We start from the raw sequence: 14,497 nt of genomic DNA, 5'->3' as shown, positions 1-14,497 counted from the left end.
TGAACACCTCTAGCCCTCCTATTTTGCAGAAGATGTTAACATTTAGTAGAGGGTGGTTGCCCTCCAAGTGCAAATAGCAAATATGCAGACATCCAAAATTCAAAACCCAACTTTCTAATTATAAAGTTTGGCATTTTATATCATTTAGTAAAGTTATTTTAGCACATAATCTTTTAAAATCCCACACTTACTTTTGTTGTACCCTGTATATTTCATTTTGTGAATTGTAGGTGTCTTCCTTTTGCTTGTTTTTTTTTTTGCCAATTTTAAATACAGTTTTATTTAAGACATTGCATTTTCCACTTAACAATACAATGCTTATAAAGTGCAATGTTTAATTTCCTTTCCCTGTGCACATATTCCATATTCAAGTATCAAGAATGCCCAGTATATTTACTATAGCAGCTTGACTTGAAAACTGCCATGGAATTTGCTACAAATTTGGGTCCTTCAAATGTGTGGAACAATGCTAGACCTGTCATCAGGTTGCCTTAATCAACCTCTTCAATGGTAGGCCCAGAGGAGGCACCACCAGAGGGAGGAGCTCCACCACCAGGAAAGCCTCCAGGCATTCCTCCTGGCATGCCTTCTGCACTCTGGTATAGCTTCGTAATGATGGGATTGCAGACTTTCTCCAGCTTTTTCTGCTGATATTCAAATTCTTCCTTCTCTGCAGTCTGGTTCTTATCGAGCCAGTTGATGATTTCATTGCACTTGTCAAGAATCTTCTGTTTGTCTTCATCATTGATTTTTCCCTGAAGTTTTTCATCTTCAACAGTTGCTTACATGTTGAACACGTAAGACTCAAGTGAATTCTTGGAAGACACCTTGTCTCTCTGCTTCTCATCTTCTGCTTTGTACTTCTCAGCTTCCTGGACCATGTGCTCAATGTCCTCCTTGCTCAAGCGGCCCTTGTCATTAGTGATGGTAATCTTGTTCTCTTTTCCTGTGCTATTATCCACCACAGACACATTGAGGATACCACTAGCATCAATGTCAAAAGTGACTTCAATCGGAGGAACACCACGAGGAACAAGAGGTATGTCTGTGAGTTCAAACTTGCCAAGTAGGTTGTTATCCTTGGTCATAGCATGCTCACCTTCATAGACCTGAATAAGCACACCAGGCTGGTTGTCAGAGTAGGTAGTAAAGGTTTGTGTCTATTTGGTAGGAATGGTAGTATTGTGCTTGATGAGCACAGTCATGACTCCTCTAGCAGTTTCAATACCAAGAGAAAGTGGGGTGACATCCAATAGCAGAAAATCTTGAACATTTTCAGATTTGTCACCAGAAAGAATGGCTGCCTGGACAGCTGCACCATAAGCAACGGCCTCATCAAGGTTGATGCTCTTATTAAGTTCCTTTCTATTTAAGAAATCTTGCAGAAGTTTCTGAATCTTGGGGACACAGGTAGAACCACCCACCAGGACAATGTCATGGATCTGAGACTTGTCCAGCTTGGCATCCCGAAGAGCTTTCTCTACAGGGTACAGGGTGCCACAGAACAGGTCAGCATTTAATTCTTTAAACCGGGCATGAGTAATAGAGGAATAGAAGTCGATTCCTTCATACAGAGAATCAATCTCAATACTGCCCGGGGTGTTGGAAGAAAGTGTATGCTTAGCCTGTTCACCTGCAGTATGGAGACGGTGGACTGCCTTCTTGTTTTCGCTGATGTCTTTGTTGTGTTTGCACTTGAATTCTGCAATAAAATGGTTGACCATTCATTTGTCAAAGTCTTCTCCACCTAAGTGGCTGTCTCCAGCTGTGGACTTGACCTCAAAGATCCCATCTTCAATAGTAAGGATCAACACATCAATAGTGCCACCTCCTAAATCAAAGATCAACACGTTCTTTTCAGCTCCAACCTTCTTGTCTAAACCATTAGCAATAGCAGCAGCAGTTGGCTGGTTGATGATTCAAAGTACATGAAGACCGGCAATAGTTCCACCATCTTTGGTAGCCTGACGCTGAGAGTCATTGAAGTATGCAGGTACCCTGACAACTGCATTGGTTACAGTCTTCCCAAGGCAGGCCTCTGCAATTTCCTTCATCTTCATCAGGACCATAGAGGACACCTCCTCTGGATAGAAACTTTTTGTCTCCTCCTTGTATTCTACTTGGACCTTAGGCCTGCCAGCATCATTCACCACCATGAAGGGCCAATGCTTCATATCAGATTGGATGACAGCATCATCAAATCTATGTCCAATCAGCTGCTTGGCATCGAAAATCATGTTGGTGGGGTTCATCGCAACTTGATTTTTCGCAGCATCACTGATCAATCATTCGGTGTCCGTGAAGGTGACATAACTTGGGGTGGTTCGATTTCCCTGATCTTTGGCAATTGTTTCCACTTTCCCATGCTGGAAGACACCCACGCAGGAGTAGGTGGTGCCAAGATCGATCCCGACTGCAGGTCCCTTAGACATAGTTGCTTCTGTGTGGGCCGGGCTCGGCTCTCGGAGACAACAGCCGTCTGCAGATCCGGCGCCACGTTCAATCCCTTTTGCTTGTTATTATGGGGGGGGGGGGTGTGTTCAACGGGTCAGATGTCTTGATAACATAACGTCATCCCTACATTTTCTTTTGGATACATTGCTTTTTGCTGCTTTGTTATTCTGGGTATCAAGGAATATAACTGGGGTTTGAGTGTTGCCAGAACCAAGGACATTTGCTCCTCTTCCCCATCTCTAGGAACCACCTGAGCTTATTAGATCTTTCTTCCCATGTTCCTTCCTCAATGTTTTTGGAACTTATTTTTTTATGTTTCTTTAAATACTGGACACAAAATGATCACATTAAAATGGAGACCCATGGTGACATGCTCATAGGAGAAGTAACTCCTGGAATTTGGATGCATTTTTATATTTTTAGAGAAAGGACAATCTATGTGGACAGCTGGCCTTGTATCATTGCTTGCCTAATTATTGTAATTGGAGGTGAGAATAGCCTAGTGGTGATTTTTAAAACAATAAATGAATAAATGAAAAACAGACTGGTGAAGGGGAGTGGGAGATATGGTTTCCAGGTAAGAAATGAATGGGAATAAAAGATAGCCTAGGGAATATAGTCAGTGATACTATTATAGTGTTGGGTGGTGACAGATGGCAGCTCCAAATGTGGTGAGAGCAGTGTAATGTGTAAACTTGCTGAATCACTGTGTTGTGCACCCAAAACTAATGTAACATGGTGTGTCAACCACACTCATCTTTTAGAAATCAATTTTAAAGACTCAAGTCATTTTTCAGAGTTTTTGCATGGTTGTTCTCTCTGATAGGCAAACATTTCCCCAGGTAACCTTATGTCTCCTGCTGTCTCCTCCTGAAGCCTCTGTGTAAATGTGTGCTGGCCTCCCTGAGCAAACAGCAAAAAATAGCACCTCCATGCACTCTTTACTTTTTCCCAGGTTTTTCTTCATAGCATCTGTTACCTTCTGTATTCTATTTGATCTTATATTTGTTTATCCCCTCCATCACTGAACTGATTTGCATTAAAAATATAAAACACGTGAGTACTTGGGGAAAAGGCCAAGTCTGGGATGCACATTCCTTTTCAGATCTCCTATGGGGGATCCTGACAGGAGACAAGTTCCATACAAAACCTATGGATATTGACTTTTTGATGCAAAATAAAAAAGTGGTAAATATCAGAAAGGGAGACAGAAAATGAAAGACTCCTAACTCTGGGAAACGAAGTAGGGGTGGTGGAAGGGGAGGTGGGCAGGGGGTGGGGGTGACTGGGTGACGGGCACTGAGGTGGGCACTGACGGGATGAGCACTGGGTGTTATTCTATATGTTGGCAAATTAAACACAAATAAAAAATAAATTTATTAAAAAACTAATAGAATATAAAAATTGTACAATTTCAATGATATTTGTAATGTTCATTATTGAGAATATTAGTCATATTTTTTCCCCTGGTAGTCACCTCCACCACATGGAACAAGGAAATTATACACAAATTTCAGCATTTCTTCTTCTGGGATTATCAGAGGAACCAGACCTGCAGCCCCTCCTATTTGGGCTTTTCCTCTCCATGTACCTCATCACTGTGTTTGGAAACCTGTTCATCATCCTGGCTGTCAGTTCTGACTCTCACCTCCACACACCCATGTACTTCTTCTTGGCCAACCTGTCCTTTGTAGACATCTGTTTCACCTCTACCACTGTCCCCAAGATGCTTCAGGACATCCAGACACAGAGCAAAGTCATCACCTATGAAGGTTGCATCACTCAGATATACTTTTTCCTACTCTTGGCTGGATTGGACAACTTTCTCCTGGCTGTGATGGCTTATGACAGGTTTCTGGCCATCTGTCACCCCTTGCACTATACAGTCATCATGAAACCCCAGCTATGTGTACTACTGGTTCTGGTGGCCTGGATGATGAGTGCCTTGAATTCCTTATTACAAAGCCTAATGGTGTTGTGGCTGTCCTTCTGTAGAGAGGTGAAAGTCTCCCACTTTTTCTGTGAGATCAATCAGGTGGTCCAACTTGCTTGTTCTGACAACTTTCTTAATGACAAGGTGATGCATTTTGCAGCTGGATTGTTGGGTGGTTCTTCCTTAGCTGGGATCCTTTACTCTCACTCTAAGATAGTCTCTTCGATACATAGAATCTCATCTGCTCAGGGAAAGTATAAAGCATTTTCCACTTGTGCATCTCACCTTTCTGTTGTCTCCTTATTTTATTGTACAATTCTGGGAGTGTACCTTAGCTCTGCTGCTCCCCAGAGCTCCCACTCAAGTGCAGTGGCCTCGGTGATGTACACAGTGGTCACACCTATGCTAAACCCCTTCATCTACAGCCTGAGGAACAGAGACATAAAGAGGGCTCTGAAAAGAATCATTGGGGCTCCAGTGATATAAGGGCCCATCATCCTGGGGCTGAAGAAGTGCGTATGATTGCAAGGCTCACAGCCTCTGAGCCAGGAATTGCCATTCTTTGATCAGGCTGTAAAAGTAGAACCTTCTCCTTCTATTTATTTCCTGAAATTTCTATGTGCTTGAATTCAATTTCTCCACACATATAAGGAACTCACTTTGTCTGTTTTCCTCTTTGTCTGTATCTTACATGGGACAAATAGGATTTGGAAAGCCAATTTTATTTCAAATGATTTATAGCATGTGATGTAAATTTTCCCTACATTTCCCAAAAGAATAATAATTAATTGTATAGTTTTTATGGAAGAAACTATATTGACCACCAAGCCCTTCACATAACTTTATTGTAGAGGAGAATACAAAACCCCAATTTTCATCTTGAGTTTGCCAATCTTTTTCCATCACTACCTTCATTCCTCTTCTTGATAATGTGGACTCTAAATTTATTCCCTTTAAGTCTCAAACTCCTGATAGGGATTCTCAGGCTAGGAGAGTCCAGGCACTCACCTGCATCCATGTACTTATGGACATTCCCATAGAAACTTCCTTGACCAGATCCTCTGCTGTGGCTGCAGCTGTACTGGCCCTTGGGTTCCTACTGTAATTTCAAGATATTCCTCAATAGCATGCATCAGAGAACTCTAACAAAACAAGATTTAGTATTTAGTATTTAGTCATAAGACCTTTCTGCCTCTGGTCCTGTAGGGCAGAGGCAGAAAGGTATAGGGGGATAAGGAGTGCAGAATTTCAGAGAGAAAGTGATAAAGGTCAGAACTGGGCCCTGCCTTTCTTGAGATCTATGGGAAGGTAGCTAGTGATTTGCAGAATCACTATTTATGATTTTTAAACATAATAGTCAAATTATGGCACAGAAAGGGAAAGCAAGGTCACTCATGTCAGTTTGGAGGTTACCCAGGACTTTCTGAAGAGATACTTCACAGCTGGGGGCAGCCTGAGTGCTTATCTGATAATAGTGTCACACACCTGACAATATGTGTATTAACATGGTTTTCCTTGAATTGGATGCCTCAGAAATCAAAAGCTTAATGTCTTCTTGCAAGATACATCCACGAAGGCAAAAGAAACAAAAGCAAAAATGAACTATTGGGACTTCATCAAGATAAGCTTTTGCACAGCAAAGGATACAGTCAACAAAACTCAAAGACAACCTACAGAATGGGAGAAGATATTTGCAAAGGACATATCAGATAAAGGGCTAGTTTCCAAGATCTATAAAGAACTTCTTAAACTCAACACCAAAGAAACAAACAATCCAATCATGAAATAGGCAAAAGACATGAACAGAAATCTCACAGAGGAAGACATAGACATGGCCAACATGCACCTGAGAAAATGCTCTGCATCACTTTCCATCAGGGAAATACAAATCAAAACCACAATGAGATACCACCTCACACCACTGAGAATGGGGAAAATTAACAAGGCAGGACACAACAAATGTTGGAGAGGATGTGGAGAAAAGGGAACCCTCATACACTGTTGGTGGGAATGTGAACTGGTGCAGCCACTCTGGAAAACTGTGTGGAGGTTCCTCAAAGAGTTAAAAATATACCTGCCCTACGACCCAGCAATTGCATTGTTGGGGATTTACCCCAAAGATACAAATGCAATGAAACGCCGGGACACCTGCACCCCGATGTTTATAGCAGCAATGGCCACGATAGCCAAACTGTGGAAGGAGCCTCAGTGTCCATCAAAAGATGAATGGATAAAGAAGATGTGGTTTATGTATACAATGGAATATTACTCAGCTATTAGAAATGACAAATACCCGCCATTTGCTTCAACGTGGATGGAACTGGAGGGTATTATGCTGAGTGAAGTAAGCCAGTCGGAGAAGGACAAACATTATATGTTCTCATTCATTTGGGGAATATAAATAATAGTGAAAGGGAATATAAGGGAAGGGGGAAGAAATGTGTGGGAAATATCAGAAAGGGAGACAGAACGTAAAGACTGCTAACTCTGGGAAACGAACTAAGGGTGGTAGACGGGGAGGAGGGCGGGGGGTGGGAGTGAATGGGTGACGGGCACTGGGGCTTATTCTGTATGTTAGTAAATTGAACACCAATAAAAAATAAATTAAAAAAAAAAGCTTAATGTCAGGCACTTACTCTACCAACATGCTACCATGTCTTATAACTAGTCTTGTTTTATTTTATTATTCACCTAGATGTCCAGAATGTATATCTTAGCCATTTGCAAAACCTGTTAGCAAATATATATCTCCCAGTGGAGTCTACATGGAAAGATAAATTTGAATAAATAGAGTGACCTCATATGTTGTCAGTTACAGAGATGACCATAAATATGAGGATGCATTGTATGGTTAATGCCCAGTAGTGGAATTACTGGATCATATGGTAGTTTATTTTCAATTTCTTGAGGAACCTCTATACTGTTTTCCACAGTGGCTGCTCCAGTTTGCATTCCCACCAATAGTGTGCAAGAGTTTCTCTTACTCCACATCCCCAGCAATGCTTACTGTTCTTGGGGTTTTTGACTTTAGCCATTCTGACAGGTGTGAGGTGATCTGTGGTTTTGAATTAATTTCCCTGATGATGAGTGCTGTTGAGCATCTTTTCATGTGTCTCTTGGCCATTTATACATCTTCTTGGGAGAAATGTCTTCCTGTCTTCTGGCCATTTTAAATTGAATTATTATTAATATTTTAGGTATTGAGTTGTATGAGTTTTTTACATATATTTTTTTAATTTATTTATGATAGTCACAGAGAGAGAGAGAGAGAGAGAGGCAGAGACACAGGCAGAGGGAGAAGCAGGCTCCATGCACCGGGAGCCTGACGTGGGATTCGATCCCAGGTCTCCAGGATCACGCCCTGGGCCAAAGGCAGGCACTAAACCGCTGCGCCACCCAGGGATCCCAGTTTTTTACATATTTTGGATATTAACCCCTTATTGGATTTTCATTTGCAAATATCTTCTCCCATTCAGTAGGTCATCTTTTTGTTTGTTGATTGCTTCCTTTGCTGGAAGAGCTTCTCACTTTGATGTAGCCATTTACAACATGGATGGATCTAGAGAGTACAATGCTAAGTAAAATTGGAGAAAAAAATACCATATGATTTCACTCATATGTAGAATTTAAGAAACAAAACAAACAAATAAAGCAAAAAAGAGAAAAATGAAAGAACAGACTCTTCAATATGGAGAACAGAGAGGTGGTTGCCAGAGGAAGGTGGTTGGGGGGAATGGATGAAATAGGTGACGGGGATTAAGAGTGCACTTAAAGTATTAAACACTGAGTAATGTAGAAAATTGCTGAATCACTATATTGCACACCTGAAACTTATAAAACTGTATGATAATTATACTGGAATTAATTTAATATGCCAGCCATTGTGTATAGACAAGTGTAAATTTTCCAGATGATACACTTCGTCTGAGAGAATATCTTCTTTTTCTCATCAGACAGATAGAATAAAGTGACTCATCATATTCAACCAAGGGTTGGCATTAAGTTTAAATTTTGGTAAAACTACTAAATTACTTCCAGATTACCCCTGTCCCTAAGCCATAGTGCTTTTAAATTTTATGTGGGAGCCTGGCAGATATGCAGCTCTGCTTTTTAGATGTTTCCAACTTAATTCTGTAGCTTCATTTCCTAAGGAGCTTCAATATTTGTCAAAAGTTTTAGGAGAAATATCAGCTATATCTTTGAGATCCCATGAGTTTCCAATATTATCATGCTAGCCCTGCACAAAGTCTCTTCTGGTTTTTATATTCCATGGCAAAGACTTATGCTATGTACTAGGCCGGTGAGCTATTAGCTTTCAGCAGTACTGGTAATTAGTAAGTGTCCATAGGTCAATAATGATTGTTTACCTTCATCTTAATTCACCATTCCCTTTAGGACTGCGGTTCCCAAACTGTGGTTTACCAGACCAGCAGCAGCACCATCACCTGGGAACTTGGTAGGAATGCAAATCCTCAGGTGACATCTCATACCTACCAAATCAGAAACTCTGGACTTAGGTTCAAAAATCTGTATTTTAAAAAGTCCTCTGAGAAAAAAATGAGTGGGAAATATCAGAGAGGGAGACAGAACATGAGAGACTCCTAACTCTGGGAAATGAACAAGGGGTGGTAGAAAGGGAGGTGGGTGGGGGTAACTGGTTGACGGGCACTGAGGGGGACACTTGATGGGATGAGCACTGGGTGTTACGCTATATGTTGGCAAATTGAACTCCAATAAAAAAGAATAAAAAAATAAAAAGTCCTCCAGATGACTCTGATATACTTTAGAATTTTCTAAAATTTCTGCTTCAGTAGGTTTGAGTGGGGCCCCAGAACTCAAATTTTAAGCAAGTATTCAGATGATGGTGATACTGCTGGTCTGTAACCAAGCTTTGAAAACCATTGCAATAGAATTTTATGGCGTGTCTGATTTATTTTCAGATTCCCTCCCCAAGCTGGTCTTTGTTAGTTAGATGGAATGAGATTTTATTTTGTCTTTCAGAAATCTTTTTTTTTTTTGTATAAATTTATTTTTAGGGGATCCCTGGGTGGCTCAGCAGTTTGGTGCCTGCCTTTGGCCCAGGGCGCGGTCCTGGAGTCCCAGGATCGAGTCCCATGTTGGGCTCCTGGCATGGAGCCTGCTTATTCCTCTGCCTGTGTCTCTGCCTCTCTCTCTCTCTCTCTATGTCTATCATAAATAAATAAATAAAATATTTTTAAAAATAAATTTATTTTTATTGGTGTTCAATTTGCCAACATATAGAATAACACGCAGTGCTCATCCCATCAAGTGCCCCCCTCAGTGCCCATCACCCAATCACCCCCACCCCCCGCCCACCTCCCCTTCCACCACCCCTAGTTCGTTTCCCTGAGTTAGGAGTCTTTCATGTTCTGTCTCCCTCCCTGATATTTCCCACTCATTTTTTTCTCCTTTGCCCTTTATTCCTTTTCACTATTTTTTGTATTCCCCAAATGAATGAGACCATATAATGTTTGTCCTTCTCCGATTGACTTATTTCACTCAACATAATACCCTCCAGTTCTGTCTTTCAAATTTTAGCCTAGCTCTTTATGATTTTGTACAACCTCAGAATTAAGCAATGTCATTGCAGAGAAACCAACGTCTTTGAAATTCTTCCTTTCCAATGTTGTCATTCTAGTCGTGTTCAATTGCTTAAAGTTTTGTTCATTTCTCTTTTCCTGGAAAGCTTCCTTCTGCCAAAATCATAACTAGCTCACTCCCATAATTGACAAAACTCCTCAGGGAATATAAGAGTTTCCCTGAGTCTTCAAATCATCCTTAATGTTTGTCCCCTCTGGGGATTTTAGCCCATTGGTCTCTGTGGTTGACACAGCTCTCTGGTACTTTTTAAAAATAAGACTTTTATAATATATTCCATTTTATCTAGCTGTTTTAAGCAGGAGTATTGCTCTGTCATGACCTACATGCTATCCAGAAAAGGAGCCAATTTTTAAAATTGCAAGTTTAATATTTTTTATAAATTTATTTTTTGGACTTCTTCTTAAAGAGGAATTTTAAGAGTCCCCCTTAAGGGATCCCTGGGTGGCGCAGCGGTTTGGCGCCTGCCTTTGGCCCGGGGCGCGATCCTGGAGACCCGGGATCGAATCCCACGTCGGGCTCCCGGTGCATGGAGCCTGCTTCTCCCTCTGCCTGTGTCTCTGCCTCTCTCTCTCTCTCTCTCTGTGACTATCATAAATAAAAAAAAATAAATAAAAATAAAAAAAAAAGAGTCCCCCTTAAAATTTCTTGCAGAGCTGGTTTGGTGATCACATATTCTTTCAGTTCCTGCCTATCTTGGAAGCTCTTTATCTCTCCTTCTATTCTGAATGAAAGCCTTACTGGATAAAGTATTCTTGGCTGCATGTTCTACGACCCAGCAATTGCACTGCTGGGGATTTACCCCAAAGATACAGATGCAATGAAACGCCGGGACACCTGCACCCCGATATTTCTAGCAGCACTGTCCACAATAGCCAAACTGTGGAAGGAGCCTTGGTATCCATCAAAAGATGAATGGATAAAGAAGATGTGGTCTATGTATACAATGGAATATTACTCAGCCATTAGAAACGACAAATACCCACCATTTGCTTCGACGTGGATGGAACTGGAGGGTATTACGCTGAGTGAAATAAGTCAATAGGAGAAGGACAAACATTATATGTTCTCATTCATTTGGGGAATATAAAAAATAGTGAAAGAGAATAAAGGGGAAAGGAGAAAAAATGAATGGAAAATATCAGAAATGGAGACAGAACATGAAAGACTCCTAAATCTGGGAAACGAACTAGGGGTGAGGGAAGGGGAGGTGGGCGGGGGGTGGGGGTGAATGGGTGACGGGCACTGAGGGGGGCACTTGACAGGATGAGTACTGGGTGTTATTCTGTATGTTGGCAAATTGAACACCAATAAAAAATAAATTTATAAAAAAAGAAAAATAAAAATAAAAAATAAATTTATATAATAAATGTATCTGATCTAAAATTTTTTTAAAACTATAGAAGGATAAACATTGGAAATATAATCTTTTAGACCCCACAACAAATAAAAAATAAAAATAAATAAAAAAATGAAAAACCTGAAGAAATACAAAGGTATATTTCAAACCATTCACTTTATTACTATCCAAAATATTTCTTTTTCATGCTGTGTATGTATTTGTGGAAGCATAGAAGATTAGTGTCCACACGGAAGGGGTTTATTCATTAATGCAAAAGATTCCTCAGTGTGTTCTATGTTTTATCACAGAGTTATCTTTCTGTTTCTACTTGAAAACTTCCAATGCTACCTGCTAATATGAATCTATTGTTCCATGAAATAACTCCCTTTACCCAATATTTGTCACAAATACTAAGGGATGGTGATGAACAATATCAGTATCATCCATTTTGTACCTCCTTCCTCCTCAGAAGTCTCACCCCCTGCAAGATCTGAGGATGCTTCACACAAGAGCTGGATGTCCTGCTGCTGGTCCTGTGGTTCAGACTCACCAGTTCTTCTGCACAAACATGCATGTCCTTCAAATTCTCAAAGTGACCCAGAAGGGATCCCTCATATAGTCATTTGTTCATAAAGTCATGGGCCATAAACTTGAATAACAAAATGTGAACTGGTGCAGCCACTCTGGAAAACTGTGTGGAGGTTCCTCAAACAGTTAAAAATATACCTGCCCTACGACCCAGCAATTGCACTGTTGGGGATTTACCCCAAAGATACAAATGCAATGAAACGCCGGGACACCTGCACCCCGATGTTTATAGCAGCAATGGCCACGATAGCCAAACTGTGGAAGGAGCCTCGGTGTCCAACAAAAGATGAATGGATAAAGAAGATGTGGTTTATGTATGCAATGGAATATTACTCAGCTATTAGAAATGACAAATACCCGCCATTTGCTTCAACGTGGATGGAACTGGAGGGTATTATGCTGAGTGAAGTAAGTCAGTCGGAGAAGGACAAACATTATATGTTCTCATTCATTTGGGGAATATAAATAATAGTGAAAGGGAATATAAGGGAAGGGAGAAGAAATGTGTGGGAAATATCAGAAAGGGAGAACGTAAAGACTGCTAACTCTGGGAAACGAACTAGGGGTGATGGAAGGGGAGGAGGGTGGGGGGTGGGAGTGAATAGGTGACGGCACTGGGGGTTATTCTGTATGTTAGTAAATTGAACAATAAAAAATAAATTAAAAAAAAATGATCATGCCTGCTCTCCTTAAGGCCAGATCATATGCCACAAGTAAAAAGCAGCACATGTTCTAACTACATCAAGTCTGTTCACTTGGATTATTGTGTCAGCTTCTTGCTGTTTAACAGACTGTCCTTGTCAAATGGGACATCACAATACCTTTACAATTTAACGGATTTATATGCGGGGGTGGGGGCATTTCTGATCTCTGCTGGGCTCCTCATGGATCTAGAGTCAGGTGTGATTCTCTACATTGTGTGTCTAAGACTCAACTCATGATGTTGTGTGTGGCTGTAATGCTCTTCTGTCTCAGCCACGTCATGGCTCTTGTTACTTTCCATATGTAGGTTATTCTTGTATTCACAGGATTTTGGCTTATCATATGAATTACTTAAATTTAATTCCATTGTTCCTACATCCATAATTGACACTTGAAGTTCTTCCCCATTAGAAGTGCTATCTCCCATCTGTCTTAAATGAGAATCAGCTACCTGTGCTCTAGATCCTACCTATAGCCATGCACCATTAGATTTGTTCTGAATAAATCATTAGAGTATAATTACGCATAATAGCCTGAATATGTAAAGGGTACCCTTTGTTGCATTAAAGGACATACACAAAAATGAAGGGTATGTAGTATAAGTTTCTATTTGTTATAATTTAAGACTGTACATAAATTTTAACTGCTCTGTTAGGCAATTACTAACAATTTAAGCGTCCTGAACATCATATTCCCTATTTTTGAAGGTAATGTGGGATTCTAAACATAACTTCAAATGGACATTTTTGGGAATAAATAAAATGTGTGGAACTTCTTTTTTTACCTCAAAGAAAAAATTTGAGAGTAATGGTTGTGTCTTGGACATGTTTGTCCACATACATTTTCTTTCAAATAAACTCACCCACATGTGTACACACAGAGATGCATTTATAATTTCATCTTTTACGTTGACAGGACTCTTGAGAATGCTCAAGAAGATATCGCTAAAACAGAATGAACTTTTCAATTTATGTGAAATAAAAGGATAAAGATATACAGCAAATATTTTTGATATTGAGTTCCTTTTCCTATGTCAGTGCCACAAAGGCTCAGAGTCAGATGCCCTAGGAGTTCACTGTACAAGCTGAGGGGGCAGAAATCTCCACATGGATTTTAAATTTCCTTTCTATCTATTCGGTGGTTTTCAGTGTAAATTGTCCTTACCCAAGGGTAGCTGATGAAGGAATAGAGAAACCTAAACTTATTTTTCCCAAATAGTTTTATTGACTATATTTATATGAGATTCCTCCTGCTGCTGTAAAATATCCCCACACTACTTGCTTAAACAAGTGCGCTGAGTGTTCTGGAGTTAGAAGCTTGAAAGGAATCTAATAGCAACATGTATGCAGTGTTGAGTTCCTTCTAGAGGCTCAAGGGAGAATCTGTTTCTTTTCCAATTCCTGGCATTGCTGGCTGCCTGCGTTCCTCGGCTCAGGGCCCTTCCTCCACCTTCAGAGCCAGCAGGGTAGGATTTTCAAAGTCTCTCTGACACCAACTCTTTTGTCTCCCTCCTCAACATTTGGAAGACTGTGGTGATTACCTTCATCCCACCTGGACAGTCATAGGTAATATTTTTATTTTTTTATCTTTTTGAAAAGTATATTTTATTTTTTCTTTAAAATTATTTTAAACTTGAAGTATAATTAACAACAGTATTTTATTCGTTTCAGGGGTACAATATACTAATTCAACAATTCTATACATTTATCAGTACTCATTATGATAAGTATACTCTTTGTAATTTTTTTATTTAAATTCCAATTAGTTAACAGACAGTGTAGTATTAGTTTCAGGTGTACAGTTTTGCGATTCAGCACTTTCATACATTACCTGGTGCTCATCACAGCAAGTGCCCTCCT

At 40.2% G+C, this 14,497-nt stretch overlaps 1 protein-coding gene and 1 pseudogene across 1 annotated transcript; one reads left to right on the top strand and one right to left on the bottom strand.

Moving 5' to 3' along the window:
* Nucleotides 1–254: 254 nt before the first annotated feature.
* On the bottom strand, nt 255–2,489 carry LOC112666937 (heat shock cognate 71 kDa protein-like; annotated as a pseudogene).
* A 1,550-nt stretch (nt 2,490–4,039) lies between these two features.
* On the top strand, nt 4,040–4,873 carry LOC112666873 (olfactory receptor-like protein OLF4). The gene is made up of 2 exons (XM_025458353.1): nt 4,040–4,387; nt 4,673–4,873. Exons 1-2 carry the CDS (start codon nt 4,040–4,042, stop codon nt 4,871–4,873), a joined length of 549 nt encoding a protein of 182 aa, XP_025314138.1.
* Nucleotides 4,874–14,497: the final 9,624 nt, after the last annotated feature.

Source organism: Canis lupus, chromosome 20 (assembly GCF_003254725.2).
Source record: "Canis lupus dingo isolate Sandy chromosome 20, ASM325472v2, whole genome shotgun sequence".
NCBI classification, from domain to species: Eukaryota; Metazoa; Chordata; class Mammalia; order Carnivora; family Canidae; genus Canis; species Canis lupus.
Note: the sequence above shows the minus strand (reverse complement) of the source record. Positions and strands in the feature narration are given on the sequence as shown.